General features: G+C 47.5%; 2 protein-coding genes across 5 annotated transcripts in view; one reads left to right on the plus strand and one right to left on the minus strand.

The window, feature by feature from the left end:
• LOC135814203 (uncharacterized) lies at positions 1–8,517 on the minus strand. The gene is made up of 11 exons (XM_065327291.1): positions 7,692–8,517; positions 6,275–6,329; positions 5,748–5,818; positions 5,223–5,406; positions 4,701–4,822; positions 4,041–4,127; positions 3,346–3,643; positions 2,967–3,054; positions 2,220–2,270; positions 1,875–1,962; positions 1–863 (listed from the first exon to the last, which is right to left on the minus strand). The coding sequence occupies exons 1-11, from the start codon at positions 8,460–8,462 to the stop codon at positions 777–779; spliced, it is 1,902 nt and encodes a 633-aa protein (XP_065183363.1). The 5' UTR covers positions 8,463–8,517; the 3' UTR covers positions 1–776.
• LOC135814202 (ubiquitin carboxyl-terminal hydrolase 16-like) overlaps positions 7,517–17,170 on the plus strand; it is a 26,620-nt gene continuing 16,966 nt past the window's right edge. For 3 of the 4 annotated variants that reach the window (XM_065327286.1, XM_065327288.1, XM_065327290.1), the window contains exons 1-8: positions 8,712–8,916; positions 10,343–10,437; positions 10,582–10,656; positions 10,950–11,047; positions 13,588–13,682; positions 14,097–14,176; positions 14,887–14,934; positions 16,867–16,953. In XM_065327286.1, the coding sequence (XP_065183358.1) occupies positions 8,802–8,916; positions 10,343–10,437; positions 10,582–10,656; positions 10,950–11,047; positions 13,588–13,682; positions 14,097–14,176; positions 14,887–14,934; positions 16,867–16,953 (693 nt within the window). In that variant the 5' untranslated portion in view covers positions 8,712–8,801. Of the gene's footprint in view, positions 7,724–8,711; positions 8,917–10,342; positions 10,438–10,581; positions 10,657–10,949; positions 11,048–13,587; positions 13,683–14,096; positions 14,177–14,886; positions 14,935–16,866; positions 16,954–17,170 lie in introns of those variants that run through there. The other variant, XM_065327287.1, reaches the window with a different exon arrangement.

A 17,170-nucleotide genomic window follows, 5' to 3' on the forward strand; every position in this document is an offset into this window, starting at 1 on the left:
TACTTGTATATAGGAACGTACTGGAAGAGTCAGCGAACCAAGCTACCTGCAGCAATACCGATCATGCAACACGGTGGCAACGTTGACATGTTGTGTGTGTACCAAATTGGCACTGCGACAAGGTAGGGGCATGGCAAAAGCCTTTCCATCCTGTTCAGGCTCCTCCGCGTTTTCGGAGCAGTGAAATGCTGCACTTCCATCTGCATCTGCAATACGGGCCTGTTCACTGTGGAGCTGCTGCAGGGTGTCACTTTTGCGGCATTCGGAAACAGTCGAATCACCATCCGCAACGGAGCTGGCTTGGCACAGGTTGTTCAGTTGCGACCCAGAGCCCGGTGAGTGAGTTGGGTCTGCACAGAGGGTTTGAGTGCGGCCCAGAGTCTGGCAAGGGATGCGTTGCTTCGAGGCTCACTAGTGTGCTGTACCCCCGAGAAAGCAAATCTGCAGCTTCAGACAACAGAGATGGTGAATGATAGTGACTTCGTTGACACAGTGCCGCTGGGGACGCGTCCCATAATGGCGGAGTGGCGTATTGGAGAGCTGTTGACCGAGCTGTTGACCCATCGCTATCCCTTACTACAGCTGGATCACAGGAACAGAGTAGGAAGGTCTCCAGTGCAGCCATGCCTGTGCTTCATAGCATAGAGCAGCCATCGCTGCATCACTGTGGACTCACCAAGACTGGGCATAGGCATAGAGGAGCCATTGACGTATCACTGCGAATTCACCACGACTGGGAGCTGTGGTGCAATGAGTCACGGAGCTACATGACTTACTCACTCTGTATGGTCATCAGTGGCATCTGACGCGTATCCAGGCACATCCCTGAAGAATTTCACCATCGCTGGGTCCAGAAAATTGGCCTGTCACAACCAGAAAGCAAATACACAGCAAGTTACCAGTGAAACAAAACACACATACTGCACAGTACTGTGTTACACAAAAGTCTGGCTCGAATAAAAACCAAATGTGAATGGTGGAAGTTCAACACAACGATTCGTATTTTGAATGCATGCTGATATACCGTGCGTAATACTAGAACACGCCTGGGTTGGATAAGAGCCTGTCCCTCCCACTGGCTTGGACAAGAACACACCTGCCCTTTATGCACGATTATACGTGCACAGGTGCATACAGGGGAAAGTAGTGATCTGCTAGCTGACGCCTTTCTAACAGACTGATACATGCCATACAGGGCATGCGCAAAGGATTAAAATGTGCTCTCACACAATGTCCTGCCAGTTGCAAAAATGGCCGGACATGTCCGGACATGCAAATTTTCACTTCAAATCACACAATGTTCAGTGTAGAATTAATACCATCGAAATGTTATCACGACGTGAAAAGAGCATTATTAAAATTGTTGTAGTTACTGTTTTACCACTGCAGGCTATGAGCACATAGTCTGAGTCAGAAAAATTCTTGCTGCTGCGAATTTTATCAACTAAACGGGAACACATCACTTCAAATTTTCGACAACGCTACGATCTGAGGGACTGCGCTCATAGCTCAGCCAAACAGAAGTTGAAAGCTCCCTATCATACTCGGCGACCCACTTGTCACAAGTGGTCGTCTTCACTCCTCTGGGCTTCTTTCCAAGAGGAGCACCCGCATCAGCGGTGCTTGGCTTTCTCTTGCCAGACGACATCACTAATGACTATGAGACAAAGGATTGGTGTGCCTTTTCTTTTTTGTACTTTGCAAAAAAGTGCGCGGACATTTTGTCCGGATGTGTACAAAAAACCCGGAAACTGACCGTAAACGGTCGGAAATTGTCTGATGTCCGACCGTTATTTCGCGCCCTGCCATACATGGAAGCCATGGTCAAGGCCAGAAAGGAAGCCAAAGTCAAGCCACAAAGTTCTTAGACTCACCGATTTCAGAGCGCGAATCTTCGGCTTCCTCCAATGTTTCCTCCGGGCAAGCCAGGACGAGTAATAGTTTACAGAACGTGTGAAAACACTGAAGGAGAATGAAACACCGCACAGTGACACGCAATGAACATAGACATCCAAACCAGAATCTTTTTTATCTTGGGCAACAATACTTTGCCGGTCTGCATGTCGGCATGTCATGAGAGTGGGGGAGGGGGGAGGGAGGAACAAATTGAGAACCCCCTCATCTAGAAAGGAAGCGGAACAAAAAAGGTCAGCAACAACAACAAGAAAAAGAGAAGAAAGCTTGCCCCAAAGCGAAGCCAGAAAAAGAATTGTACTCACTAGCCCTTTAGGATCTTATTCAGGCTCGTCTTGGGCTGCCGGGCTGATATTCTAAAGCAGAGAAAAACAAAAACAAATTAAAATATTATTACAAAACACTGAATAGCAGAGACTCAATGGGGAACGTAGCTATATAGGCAGTCCCGGTCAGAGCCCACCCGGTCAGAGCCCACCCGGTCAGAGCCCACCCGGTCAGAGCCCACCCGGTCAGAGCCCACCCGGTCAGAGCCCACCCGGTCAGAGCCCACCCGGTCAGAGCCCACCCGGTCAGAGCCCACCCGGTCAGAGCCCACCCGGTCAGAGCCCACCCGGTCAGAGCCCACCCGGTCAGAGCCCACCCTCCGAATCAAAGCAGGATTCAAGTCACAGAACATGTTCATCTCCCAAGACTAATCACTCGGCACAATCCGGCTAATTATCTGAGCTAGCGGAGTCACATAAGCAAGTGACTGTTCACAGGTCAGACAGAGTAAGCTTATATTCACATGTCAGGGAATTCTCCATTTGATTTGCTAAGAACAAGCGGTGATAAGCTAGTCTTGAAGTAACAATTCTGCTACCAAACATTCCCCGTTTTCTGAACCTGTAATACAGGATTATGTTGGATGCATCACGCATGCTGTATATCTGCAACCAGCTATTTTCTTGCGGATGGCGAGGGATAAAGGAGGACCGGAAAAGCGAGGTCCGACTGTAATGCTGTTTTATTTCAGCGCAAGTTTACCGGTACCTGAGTCGTTGACTTACCTCCACAACGTAATAAGCATTTTGTCATCCATTGCATAAAGTACGGTGTTGTTGGTGAATAATAGCGTTGCAGCTCGAATGTCCTCCTCTACACAAGGGAGAGTAAGAAACAGCGTGACCGTGTATTGCCAGTGGTGAGTATTTATAGTCAGGTAGTGTGTGTGTGTGGGGGGGGGGGGGGAGAGGTAAGAGTGCCTATGCTGGGTGACCAATGTGTCATAAAGCATGCGTTGTCGAATGAGACTAGGACACAGTGATCATGAGATAACTATAACTCCCCATCAAGGAATAACAACTATTCGCAGAAGGTTCTATTGCAATGGAAAGTTGGCAACTAAAATTACGATGATACAGCAGTGGTTTCAGAGGAAAGGCTCACCTCGTTGCTTCTCTGCATCTACTGAACACTCGGGCATTGATATCGGCTTCTTATTGGTCGATGAAGACTTCTTGGACTTGGCCGTCTTAGACTTACTACTCTTGGTTGTGCTGGTCGGCACAGTATTTTCATCTGGCTCAATAACATCAGCACTGGAAGAACATGCAAGCAGCATATTATCAGTTGGCATAGGCTTTTTCGCCTTCTTCTCTCGTGTCTCCTTGATGAGCTTTGCAATCCGGGCCTTACGCATCTCCACGTTGATGGCCACATCCAGCAAACCGGGGAACTGTTCGATCTGTGAGCAGACCAGCCATGCAAACGAAAAGAAGCCAAATGAACGCTCCTTTGAGGGTACACAGAGTATTCGGAAAGTACCTAGCTGAACACATGGCAACATATCACTACAGTAAAACCTGTAACTAAAGACCACCGTGACTAGCGACCAGCCTGGTACTACAGACCACTTTGCCAGGCACGGATGGTCTCACATTCATATTGTTGTTGTGCGGTGCAAACCTGTAACTAAGGACCACCTGCCACTAAAGACCGCTTTCTCTGGCCCCAAGGGGTGGTCACTAGTTACAGGTTTTACTGTATATATCCTGGTTGGTGGAGTGGAAGCCGTGTATCAAACTTTCCTGCCAGCCCGCACAAAAAGACAGTAACAAGCAGCACACAATAGTGGAACATACCTTTTGGACAAGCATGGCAACAGGATCCTCAGGAAAACACAGCTCGGCGAGCTCAATCAAACACCTGACATGCCGCCCAATGAACCTCTGGATGCAGCATAATACACACACACACACACACACACACACACACACAGACACACAGACACACACACACACACACACACACACACAGTAACACACATATACACATATACACACACACACATGCATACACTCATGCATGCCGACGTGGACGCCCATAAGCACATAGACAGATATACAGACAGATATACAGACAGACAGACAGTTCGGCAAAAGCTTATACATGTACCCACACAATGACACACCGGTACAAGTACAGCCAAGGGATTCATACAATGCAATGGAAGATAGGCAGACCACACAACAGGAGCAAGACTGAACTGATTGACACATATATATTAAGGTTTCGAATATTGTCTTCGTCATACAGACAGACAGACAAACAGACATATGCACACACATGCACGCACACACACACACACACACACACACACACACACACACGTGCACGCATGCACACACACACACATACATCCACATGTACATACACGTACACATACACGCGCGCGCCAGCACACCGGCTCAGGTGATTGTACATGTACGAGTGAGTAGAACTGCACATACACAGGCACCGACCTCATCAAACTGAGTTAATACTGTTGAGGTGGAACGATGGCTCATTAGTACACCAAGTGTAGCTGTTGACAGGCTCAACGGTGGAGCAGTGAGACAAATCAGATTGTGACGAAGAGTGGTGGCTGAAAACACAAGAGCAGAAACAGCGAACGCTTAGTGACAGTGTAACAAGAACAAGTACAGTTTTACCCCACGCGCTCCGTTCTCTGAACATACGAGACACCGTGTTTTGTACCTCATAGTATGCTTGTTCCCTATTGTCAACATGCAGTCTTGGTTGACAATGAGGCTGGTAACCATTACCAACTCACAAATATACAAGTTTTAATATTAAAAGGAGGATTGTTTCTTCAGGGTCTGGTCTACATTCAGCATATCATGTTCAGATAGCCATGTAATGATACTGAGCTCTTAGAGGTCACACAAAATGAAGTTAGCCCGCCACACATATGCTTGCACATAGAATGTCCGGTCAAGAAGCGGCCTCATTCAAACAAACATCGCACCGAGTCGATTTCTCACCATTAGATGCCGAGTCAAAGCTCTTCGCAGTTATGGCTGCCTTGATGCCCAGCTCGATGAGCACCTTCTCCACCGCGACATACGTTTGAACGTCTGACTCGGAGCACTGCAGAGTGATTTGCCGGGGCGCAAGTCGCAGCAGGCTGCGTGCTCGCAATCCAGCCGTTTTGCCTCCATCATATTTCTGAGACATGACAGGACAACAAGAAACATTGTGCCACAGGAGCACAATCATACACACTGATGCCAAACTGCATAATAGTATTATGTTCACACAAAACATGCCATATAATTACACATGTCCAGTCCTTTAAACCAGTAACTGCTGATTCAGACACATGTCTACTGTACAATGAACAGTTGAACAGCTAGCTGGCCGGAGATTGAGTTCTAGTGGCTACAATGTCTGCATATATGGCATGTATATGAACCTGTTTCCACACAGCAGCATGATCAAACAAACAGAACCAGCGAGCAAGAAACAGGATGTCTAGACATCCAATTCCACGACCACCGTGCACTAACGGTAAGACTGCGTAGCCGCTCTAGAATGTGATCTTGAATAGGCAGGAGAAGGCTGGTGACGTCGAGCTGGCCTACATAAGCACACACCACACAGAGAAAGCAACACCACTAAAAAAAACTTGTGAATCACGGGGCACGCACATGTTTAAAGTGATTGAATCCATTGACTGCATTTCTCAATCAGGTGGTCCTTGCCCTAAGCTAGATCCACATGTAAAAACACTCGTTTAAACACTCGTTTTGCAAACTACCGTATTTTCCAGAGTATAAGCCACACTATAAACACCAGTAATGCTCCCCCCAAAAAGTCGGTGGTGCGGCTTGTACTACCATGATCAAATTAACGGTGGTGAATGGGATAGCTGTCTGTATTTTGTGACAAAAATCTGGGTGCAGCTTATACTCCGGAAAATACAGTAGCCATATTTACAAGGCTCTAAACAATAGGATTCAAGTATTGAGTGCATGCAGGTATCGTAGTGGAAGACACCCAGGAAGGAACATGCCAGGATTTCGGAGGTGCTCACCAATTTCTTCGCTAGTGAAGCCAACATCTTCTAAAACCAGCAACCGCTCCTCCAGCTGAGGGCAAACCAACCAAGAAGACACACACACACACACACACACACACACACACACACACACACACACACACACACACACACACATAGTACACACACACACACACACACACACACACACATTCGTCACCGAGATGATTCACAATGTAGGCAATAAAGCACAGAAGTCATAGCAGAAGACTACATGTAGCACCGCATGCTGGTTGTCATGTGGTCACGACTACACTCCACTACTTAGCTGCATCAGTACAATGTGACATGATTGATAAATCTATGAAGAAACTTTTTATTAGTTTCAGCTTCTTGACATGCACCAACAGTGATCCAATGCTTCTTGCAGCTTCATCCGTAGAAAACCGTAGACACCCCTTCACGACCACTACAAATCTGAAGTAATTCCTGAAGCACAATACTACAGCTATTTCTCTATCATTGAGTGGTGCAGGGTGAAGATAATACAGTGATGCCCCGCATGATGCCACATACAGTAGCTAATCTTCTATGACATCGCGCCAAAAACAACAACAACAAAAAACAAAAAAACTATGAGGTGTTCAAACTGCGATGCGAAGGTAATATGAAATACAGTTGTGCTCGGCGAAATCCGACCCAGAGTGCATATTCGGCGCCCTCAACTTGCATGGCCATTGACACCGCGGAAGTAGCACGAACGCGGCTGACAAAGTGACAATACACATGTACAAATACAATGATGTAAGCGGAACTGGTCCAGGGCACCAGCTTCGCATTTCGGGTTGGATTTCACCGAGCACAATTGTAGTTTGAAAGTAGAAACCGTGCCAAAGAAGAGAAGGCAGCGTAATCAATGCGTCACACCGTCATTGCATTCACATGCACCTGCCACCAGGTAGATTAGGCTACCACTGCCCAGCTTTTTCTTGGTGACGTGATTAGCACTTGTACATTGTCAGCACTGAGCACAGGTGTGAGCAGTAAGGGTGTGAATAACACGACCATGGCATTCTTTTCTTACGCAGTAGTTAAAGTCACAGTGTTTACAGCCATGTAAAGTGCAATGTTGTCTAGATCTGCACCCTAGCTGCTATGCTCCCCGTGAAGTGTGAAATTCTGCACTTGCTTTCGACAGGATTTTCAGCACATAAGTCCTGGTAGCTTGTGCATCATCCTCAAACTGTGTTCGATGCCGACAAATGACAATACGTTGTCCTGTGTAGTCTTTTGGAAGTGCAGCGTTGTTCTCCTTAAGGGTGCCCGCATGTGTGTCTACCACTGCAATAGCAACCTTCCTGTCGTCTCTGTGCAAACAGTAACTGGACTTCTGGGAAAGCTAGCTGGTATACAGCTACTAACACAATCAAGAAAGTACATACTTGCGGCTTACCTGTCCAGGAGGAACTACAAGCAGTGCTAAAAGTGAGTCCCGTTGCTCATTGAGAATCTTGTTGAGTGAGATAGAGTGTTGAAGTAGAACATTGATCGTCTCTTTCAGGTGCGGAGGAGGCTTGCTGCCTCGCAGGCATATAGCAACATTAAACGCCTGTGTCTCAGTCAGTCCACAATCTCTCATAATGGACACGATGACATTGCGCAAGGATTCGAACGACAACCCTACCAGTCCCAAGTTCACTCTGGAACGCAGAGATTTTGGCTTCTCCACTGCTTCCATGTAGTTGAGGATTCTCCTGAGATCACTTGCCCCTTTAACCTTATCAATGATTAATTGTTCTGCGATAACTTCGTCCCCCGGCGCAGCTTCTAGATCAATGAATCTTTCAGCGTCATCAGTCATCATTTCGGACTGATCCAAGGTCATCTTGTCTGTGACGTCGTTATCTTCATCCGAAGTGGAGAATTTTCCATGATCGTTCTGCTCGGAGGGCTGGAATATACTCTCCTCGCCGTAGAGAGGAGCAGCATCGGAGTCAGTTCTATTGAAGTTCCTGGGGAGGAGCGAAGCGCAACTTGTATGAAACGCCCTTGTGCCATCATATTCCTGATAACATCTGGGCAAAGTGCACCTTTCAACAGCGACGTGGTGAGAATTTCTCTTGAAGGGCTCCGCTCGTGGACGGTGCCCACAACCCAAACTCACACAACATTGCTGGTGAAAACTTGGGCTAAATCGGCGAAGAAGAGCCCATTGGAGAGGCATTTTGCTCTCTACAAATTGTATTTCATAGCTAGCTACAAAATTGTCGAATGTGTAATTCAAACTCAAAATGACATGTCACATGATTCAAACACAATTTTGACTTTTTTGTGACGTGACCCTTTTTTCGAAATTTCTGCCTTTACTATGAAAGTATGATGTCATAGTGAGCAAGAAACCCACGTGATCGAACTGGATTTGGTTGCCTGCGTGCTCGGGGTCCGAGTCGGGGACCGAAAGTTTCGATTCAGTTTCGAAAATGTTTGGCAACCCATTCTGTTTTCTTCTAAAGTGAAGTGGAGGACGATGTTGTCCTTCTGTTTCCTGTAATTATGTGGAGGTATGGGCGGTATAGTTAAAGCTATGGGTGGTCATGGGAAGAAGAGGAAGCAGCAGCAGCAAGTGCAGCAGCAGCGCAAGGACCAAGCTAACCAGAAGCGTCAAAGTTTAGCAGCAGGTGCGTTTGTGACATTGTCATTTTCTGCTTTGTGTGCAGTATACTGTACATGTATTGTAAGAACTGCATGGGTGGTGGAAGTCCTGACAACGACTATGTGTGCTCACAGCGTGTGCTTGTGTGTTAGCTTTGGTGATGTCATTGTATTTCGTCTTTCTCCATTTATATAATTATTGTTCTGTGTTCGAGAGCACACACAAAACTGAAGAATAAACGTAACAGGCGTGTGGGTGAACGTGATTTAACACCTCCCTGTGCTATCACATGCAATGCCAATACACCAGCGCACCTAAAAATATGCACATTGTGTTGTGCTGTGTGTAGTCTTGTGTTTACACTCTTGAAGAACATGTGTCACGTATCTGGAATGCAATTTCATTATGGGTTTAGTTACTGTTCAAACTTTAGTACATGTACTACAGCACTGGGGTGTTGGAGGGTATTTTAAGGTGGTATGGTCAACCATTTGAAGTACTCCTCCGAGGATCTCCCCTGAAAAATTTCGAACTTGGAACCAAAATCATTACAGATGATTCATGGGGAACCCGAGGCAAAAAAGTGGTACGGTCAATACCGTTCATCCACAAGCACATCCTCTGCAATTAGCTGAACTCACATGCACACACTCACATGCACACCTGGAACCTGGAATGCCCATTGTCGTAGCAATGATTGCAATGACTTCCTCACGCCAATGCTCTGGACTCGCCATCTGCAATATGGCGCATGACGCTTGAGGTCGCCAGGACGACAGAACACTCGATTTCAGCAGTAGTTGGGGCACCGGATTTCGGTGGCTTTCTTCTCAATCCTCTGCTGACAGCACTGGAACCAGTTGGGTCTCTCCTGTGCTGTAGCTTGCCACTCCGTTTCAGGTACTAGTACTCGTAGACTGATGGTGGTAAGATCCGAGAACACAACATACCGCCAGCACTGCTTGGGACCGTGCTGCGGGTGTTTGCAAGGCAGCTCGCCAAACAGCATCTGCTTTGGCAGCCGGATTTCCTTCATCCGTACAACAGGGGTGGACGTTTGGCATGGCCATTGTTATCATGAAGCACCGCTTGTGGTGGCTTGGTCATGTTTGCACGCACACAAGCGCGCACGCACACACACACACACACACACACACACACACACACACACACACACACACACACACACACACGCGCGCACACACACACGCACACACACACACACACACACCTGTTGATGCTATGAATTCATACCGTTACACCCATTGCGCAATGCAACACCCGACACATCCACCTGGGCATGGGTGTGTGGGGTGTTGAACAGTGCATTCCTGATCCAGCATACTCGCATGGGCCATCCATTTATTAATAGTGAACATATCTCTGTGAGTGTTTCATGCTTTCAACACCCGTACCCTATCTGTTTTTTGGTCATTGTTCTGATGCTGTAGAAGCGACTGCAACCGGCTGTCCTCATGTCAAGAAAGCAGTCCAGTTCAATAATATCCGCGGTGCTATCCGCTCTTCCTCTGTGATAGAGTGCAAGGTCAGTGTCCATCATGGTCCATGTCACTGTGCCTGCTGCTTGTGTGCTTGGCTGGCAAGTGATCACAGCGTTTTGTTACTGTGATGTTGACCAATGCTGAGTTCCATTCTGTTTGACATCGTTCTCTGCTACGCGTGATTCTAGGATTGCAAGGCGCTGTCGGATGCGCCCAAGCTCGAGGATGCTGAGATTTGCGCTTGCCTGAACTGCGGGCGGCTGGTAAGTACACTGTCATGTTGTTGCATGTGATAGTGTGATTTGTGAGATGTCACCACAGTCACTCAGCCAGCCTTGGTAATGGGTGTACTCTTGATGACTGGCTCAGGCAGACCTTTGTCTGCAGGCGACCCGATGCACTGAAATGTCTCTGTGAAGACAAGCCCAGTGCGTAAAATAAGCAAGCCTAGATTCTGCGGGGAATGAAAACATATTTTTTGTTCTATGTGTCGTGCCTGATTTCTTTCCTTTATTGTGTGTCATTTGTGGTGTTTATATGTGTTGATACTGTTTAGAGCTGTGTGCGTGCCACTACGCACAAGCACGCACTCAAGCATCAGAACCAGAACAAAAGCCATGCGCTGGTCGTCAATGTCGTTTCATTCGAAGTTTGGTAAGAGCAGAATTGTTGCCATGGAAAGCTCAGTATGTGTGGTAAAATTGTATTTCTACCGACTCGGGGCAACATTCACTTCTCCACCGTAGGACGGCAACGGCAGCTTTGGCAAACGCACCAAGCTTTCTTTGCTGCTTTTCTGAAAGCCCAAGCAAATGCTGAGTTTGCGGCTATGTTTCAGCATATACCTTTATCTAATGGGCCATCCGTATATATAGATATTTATTTAGAAACGAAAACTAGTCGTTTAGGGGGGAGGGGGTTGAGCGCCTGTTCGTTTCTCGAAAAAAATATCGATGCACAGTCCCGTTTGTCAACGGTCACGCTCATTGACCAATCAGCGTACACCTAACGTACCAAAATTCTCAAACTTTCCGTAATTCCTTGGTTCATACACTGTAGTTTCCAAAGATTTTTTTATCGACCTACATCTTCATTCGATAGATACCGACAGATCGTCCGCTTCGAATTTTTCGATTTGATGGCTGTTTGGCCGAAAATTACCTCCGAAACCGGCCTCCACTGGTTTCACTTCAAGGCTTTCCAGGTGGACGGCATCGCAATTCGGAAGTGGAGAAAGGATAGCCAGTGAAAAAAGAAAAAACAACGCGGTATTGGGTGTCAAAATCGACCAAGAAATAAATTCAATAGACCAGTTTCCGTGCTGCGGCCTCACGACTCGCGGCGAAAGGGACCGAAGGATTCTTTCTCGACGAAACAAAACAAACAATAACTACGCGCAGTGCAGGTGCTTTTTGCAGTGCAGTACGCTGTCACCACTGCACTGGCTGTACATACCTTAGGAATATCCCGTTCTTTTCCACGGCATGATTGTCACTAATGGGAAAACTCAGCCGCCTGAAGCTTTCATAAAGGAAGAACTAGTAGGTGAATGAGTTCACCAGAAAATGAAACGACAAGAAAATAGATACTGCTGCATTCAGGCGCTCGTGAGACGACGGCAAGATAGGACTGAAACGATGGACAGTCTGTCTCGATGCAAAAGGCCTCGCCGATGCTAAAAAATAGCTCTTCTAGGAGAAGCTCGACGCGCTGTAGAGTTAGCAGTATTCTGCTGCAAGAAGACAAGAGTACTAACTCAGGGTACAGCGTGGAGACGAAGCAAAAGCTGAGCTAGTTCAAAGAAATGGGGAGACGGGAAAATCAATACGCGACATGATCTTTAGCTCGAAGACACGCGGGGTGCACGTGTGCCTACGGGTAGCACGGCCAGCCACCATGGAGGTCGACGCTTTTGAAATCTGTGTAGACATGGTGAGGGCTGAATCTTGTTCAGTATTAGTGAGCATCAGGCTGAGTAGTCGTGTCTCTGTCATCCGTATAGTCGGCATACATGGTTGCTTGGCCTGTTGCTCGGGCGAGTGCTGTGCAGTCTGACAGGGTAGGGTGGCGTGAGAATCACTGTCGTCCTGCTCAGTGTCCGTGCTGTTGGTGGAGTCAGTGGCATACTTGTCAAAGTTCCACAAGCGGGAATACACAGGCTGGGGCCAGAATGCTCTGTTGTTTACAAGCTCGACGCTGCTTTTACTGATGACAATCCTAGCAGAGACATGACCATCTTTAGGGAAGGTCTTGCATGCATAGACTTCCTGCTCCATGTCCGCTCTTCTTGCCCTGTTTATAACAAACTGGGTCAGTTGCCTTTCAGAAATATCAGGCTTCAGGTTCCCCACGAAAAGGACACTCTTCTTGGCTGTCGGTTTACGACTGGTTAACACTTGCTAGCTGTATACATCTACCACTTCGTCATTGCTGGTCATTTCGCTGAACTTTGCAAGCTTGCTAGTGCAGCTTGACCGGCTGCTGCCAGGACCCAGGGCACGTGATTGGGCCTAAATGTTCCTACAACGTCGTGAGTTTGCATCCGCGCCCGCATCACCAACTGTACTAGTAGTGTGCTCTGGCTCCGACTCACGGTCCGCATCCGTGTTGGTACGACGGGTTTCTACTGTACGCATCCTCGAGCAGCTGTTCTGCAGCCGAGGATGGGGTAGTGGCGGAGTCCTTTGGCTTTCTCCTTTGTCGTTTTTTTCGCTTAGGTGGCTCTTGTTCTGCCCCACTAGGCCCAGTGTTCATGTCGATCCGGGCTGAAAGTTCCAGCAACTGCCTCGACAGGTCGTCCAATCTCCGTAGTAGGCGTCGTTCGCGGTCTGAAGCCTCCCTGCGCACTCTACGCAATTCCTCCAGAACAATGCCGTAATATTATACACATGCTTCTGAACTTGTCCTCGTCATGCCATTCACGATGCTCTACTGCATTATTATCTAGTAAAGCCTACATGTTCTGTTTGTGTATTTGTGTGTGTGTGTGTGCGTGTGCGTGCGTGCGTACGTGTGTGTGTATATATATATATATATATATATGTGTGTGTGTGTGTGTGTGTGTGTGTGTGTGTGTGTGTGTGTGTGTGTGTGTGTGCATGTGCGTGCATGTGCGTGCGTGTGTGTGTGTGTGTGTGCTGGCGTGTGTGCATGTGTGTGCTGGCGTGCACTGTATTGCTCCTGTCTACAACCAGGTGTTATGAGTGCGATCGAGCTGTTGTGGCCGAGCCGGATACCAACCTACATGCATGCCTGATCCACATCAAGAGGTGCTTCTCAAATGAAAAAGGTTAGCAAGTCCTACGCCATGTCGACCTGGCACCCACCCCAACAAAACCTTCTCTCTCCCTTATGCTCACTTACTCACTATTTCTGGCTGAGCACACTGGCCAGTCTACTGCACATCTTTGGCCAAATATAGAATTGTGCACATGAAAATCCTTGGTGTTACCCAAACTCTGTTTGGTTGCTTCATTTTACTTCAGTAATTAGGAGTGGAGGGGCCTGCTTCTCTCTCTCTCACTCACTCTCCCCCCCCCCCCTCTCTCTCTCTCTCTCTCTCTCTCTCACACACACGCTCACTCACTCACTCTCTCTCTCTTTCTCTCTCTCTCTCTCTCTCTCTCTCTCTCTCTCTCTCTCTTTCTCTCTCTTTCTCTCTCACTCTCTTTCTCCCTTTCTTTGTTTCTCTTTGTTTGCCTAGCTCTGGAAGAAGAGCAAGCCTTGCTCAGGAAGAAGAAGCTGGCCATACCGTCCAGGTCCATGCCCGGGATCCCTGTCCGGGTAGGGTACTTTGAATGTCTTTCATCATGCATTGTTTTGCTCTCTCACTCACTCTGTCCTACATCTATCTCATACGCCAGGTGTTGGGATAGGTGATCCCCTCGATAGGCTCCCGCAACCTTTGGTCAATCCTTAAATATAAACCAATCAAATTTAAACAGGAAAACGGCGGGGCACAAGTTATGCGTTGAGTCCACCAACTAAACCAGGTTTTGAACAGTCAGACGTGCACCAGGTAGCACCAGACTGACAATTTAAATTTAATATTTTCCTTGGCCACATGCATGCACTGTCTGCTTTCTCACTACTGTTGCCAGTTGTAGTGTCTGCATTTGCTGTGTAGTTTGCATTGAATACTTGAGAATAGAGCAACGTTGCCTGGGTGAATACCTGGCTTTGCTGTGGAACTTCAGTGTGGCGAGGTCAGCAATGGCAACTTGCCTCATTATGCCAATTGCCAAGAATATGTGCACTGCTAACATTATCCTGGCACCCTGGTTTAGATACAGGAGTAACAGGACCCCAATTAATTAATGTCACTTTAACTGATAGTACTAGATGTGTGTGTGTGTGTGTGTGTGTGTGTGTGTGTGTGTGTGTGTGCGTGCGTGCGGGCGGGCGTGCGTGCGTGTGTATGGCAGGTATGACATGTTTACTGTGTATTCCTGGTTCAAAGATTGTGATTGCCATGACTGTTGGTTGTGCTGCAGGGCTTGATTAACCTCGGCAACACATGCTTCTTCAATGCCATCATGCAGGTATGTTGATGCTTCGAGTCAAACCTGTGTTCAACGACCATCGCGTGCTGTAGAGAATACCGGTCTTTGTGGACAGGTGATCTTTGTGGACAGGTGATCTTTGTGAACAGGTCATATTGTTTGTATAGGTATGGTGATGGGCTTGAAGACCGGTCTTTTAACCTCTTTAGCACGACGCTACCTGAGCGCGCCCCACGTCAACACCTGTAAAAGTCGCATTTTCCCATGAAAGTACTAGCTGCTCAAGGATCGATAACTTTACCTTCCCTTGGACGAATTCCACGATCTTGAGCTTCCTGGAAAGGTCTGGAGACGAGGGACAAACTGGTGTCAAACCCAGCTCGGAGCGAAACCCAAACCCCGTGCTACAGTCTGGCAAACTTCATCCACGCGCTCGACAGACTTGAGCGCGGCCAAGACTAACCGAGCTCAAATATTCAGCTGCCATTTCGGTCTCCTTGCTCGTATCGAGCTCAAATTTTTTGTGAGGACTCACGGGATCCACTACCATCATTTGAATCTTGTTTCCATGGCAGCAGGTAGCGCACAAATGATCCATGATGGAAAATACGCGTTCTGCAGAGCGCGCAAAAAAATCGAGTTGTAATTTGCCGTGTCGAGTTGCATATCTCAACAACCGGTAGTCGCATCGCTTCGGCGATTGTTTCTATCGCCAGCTGGGAGTTTTCTCTTGCAGATACATGTTTCGATTGTGAGAATCGACCAAGTATTGAGTGAGTTACGATAGTTTGAACAAGTCACTATGGACTCAACACGGACCCCACGACTTTGAGATGCAGGTTCACTGTACAGTGTACAGCGCGCGTCGTACTAGTACGACGGCCGTGGGGCATGCAACTCATGTGCGTCGTACTAGTACGACGCTCGCGCTAAAGGGGTTAAATAGGTGGTCGCCTAATGCAGGTTTTACTGGATCCTTATAGCAGACATATTGGGGCCCATTTTCACTGACTTCTACTCTGCTGACTTATGATTGTTATTATCTGTCTTCGGGATAGTTCAGTTTAACAAATAATAAAATCCCTTTTTTGGCCAGCTAAGTTTCTTGGTTCGGCACAGCATCCCACTAGTACCCACGCTAACCGCCGCTGCCATCACCACCTCCACCACTGCACCACTACCGCACTATGAAATTCCCGCTATGGATTGTTCTAATGGACACCGCCAACTTGTCTCGAAAAATTCATAGAATGTATGAGTACTATCACACATGTGGAAGAGTAAACAAAGTACCACCGAAACGGAACGAAATCGTGGTGTTTACTACTATCGTTTACACAACACACGAAATCGCACCCGAAACGGAAAGAAAGGGAAGCGCACTTCAAAGTATTTTGAAACGTTTTCAAAACGTTTTCGTACTCGTGTAAACAGCGAAAACGATTGGAAATGGACCGTGGTCAGGAGTATGTCGTACGGGAATTATTCAAACCAAGTGCACAAACCGCGTTCATGAGCTAGCCAGCTCAAACTAGCGTGTTCCTTCCCGCCCTTGCGCCAGGCCAACACGTCTCAACCCCAGCCGGATCGCCCGTTTTCCGTTTTCGTGTAAACGGTTCAAAACGATTTTTCCGTTCTCGTGTACTAGTAAATGGTTTGAAAACAACTCGAGGTCAGCACATTTTGGTTCCGTTTCGTCTCGTCTCCGTGTAAACGTAGCCTTAGGTCTGTAATTCCTTTAAAAAGCGTGATGCCAAAGGCAGTCTTCAGGCCACCGCCGATAAAAAAATAATTATTCGCGTACATCGAAACTAAGCATATGATCAGCAGGCCAAGGATGGATGTTTGTTCGATCAGTACTAGTTGCTTCTTGTCCAAAGTTCATGCATACCTTTTTACACTTGGAGGTGCAGCCTTGTGGCGGCGTACTAGATGCTGTCCGCATGCGCATGCTTTGTGATGCTTTGGCAGGGCCTGAACCAAGTGTATCAACTTCACGAGCGCCTTGAGCAACTGCGTCCCGTTGGATTTGAAGTGCCAGTTCGAGCACAGGGTCGGGTAAGTTATTACTATACTGCTGCTTTAGTACACAGACTACTAGTAGTTGCCACCACAATCATCATAATTATCGTGTCTGTACACTGCTACATGTATGGTAGCGCGGTACTTGCTCTGAATCCCGCTAGTACATGTACGTGGATTGTTAGAAATACACGCCAGAGAGCGGTGCGGGGTTGATGCTTTGAGGTACATTCAGAGCCGTGTTACTGAACCC

This window comes from Sycon ciliatum, chromosome 4, assembly GCF_964019385.1.
Source record: "Sycon ciliatum chromosome 4, ocSycCili1.1, whole genome shotgun sequence".
NCBI lineage: Eukaryota > Metazoa > Porifera > Calcarea > Leucosolenida > Sycettidae > Sycon > Sycon ciliatum.

Excerpts from the sequence above, each read along its gene's own strand:
- LOC135814203 (XM_065327291.1), bottom strand. The coding sequence starts at position 8,462 with ATGCCTCTCCAATGGGCTCTTCTTCGCCGATTTAGCCCAAGTTTTCAC. Across the intron at positions 5,819-6,274 it reads CTTCACTAGCGAAGAAATTG|GCCAGCTCGACGTCACCAGC; the intron begins GTGAGCACCTCC and ends GTGCTTATGTAG. Across the intron at positions 3,055-3,345 it reads AGATGCAGAGAAGCAACGAG|AGGAGGACATTCGAGCTGCA; the intron begins GTGAGCCTTTCC and ends TCCCTTGTGTAG.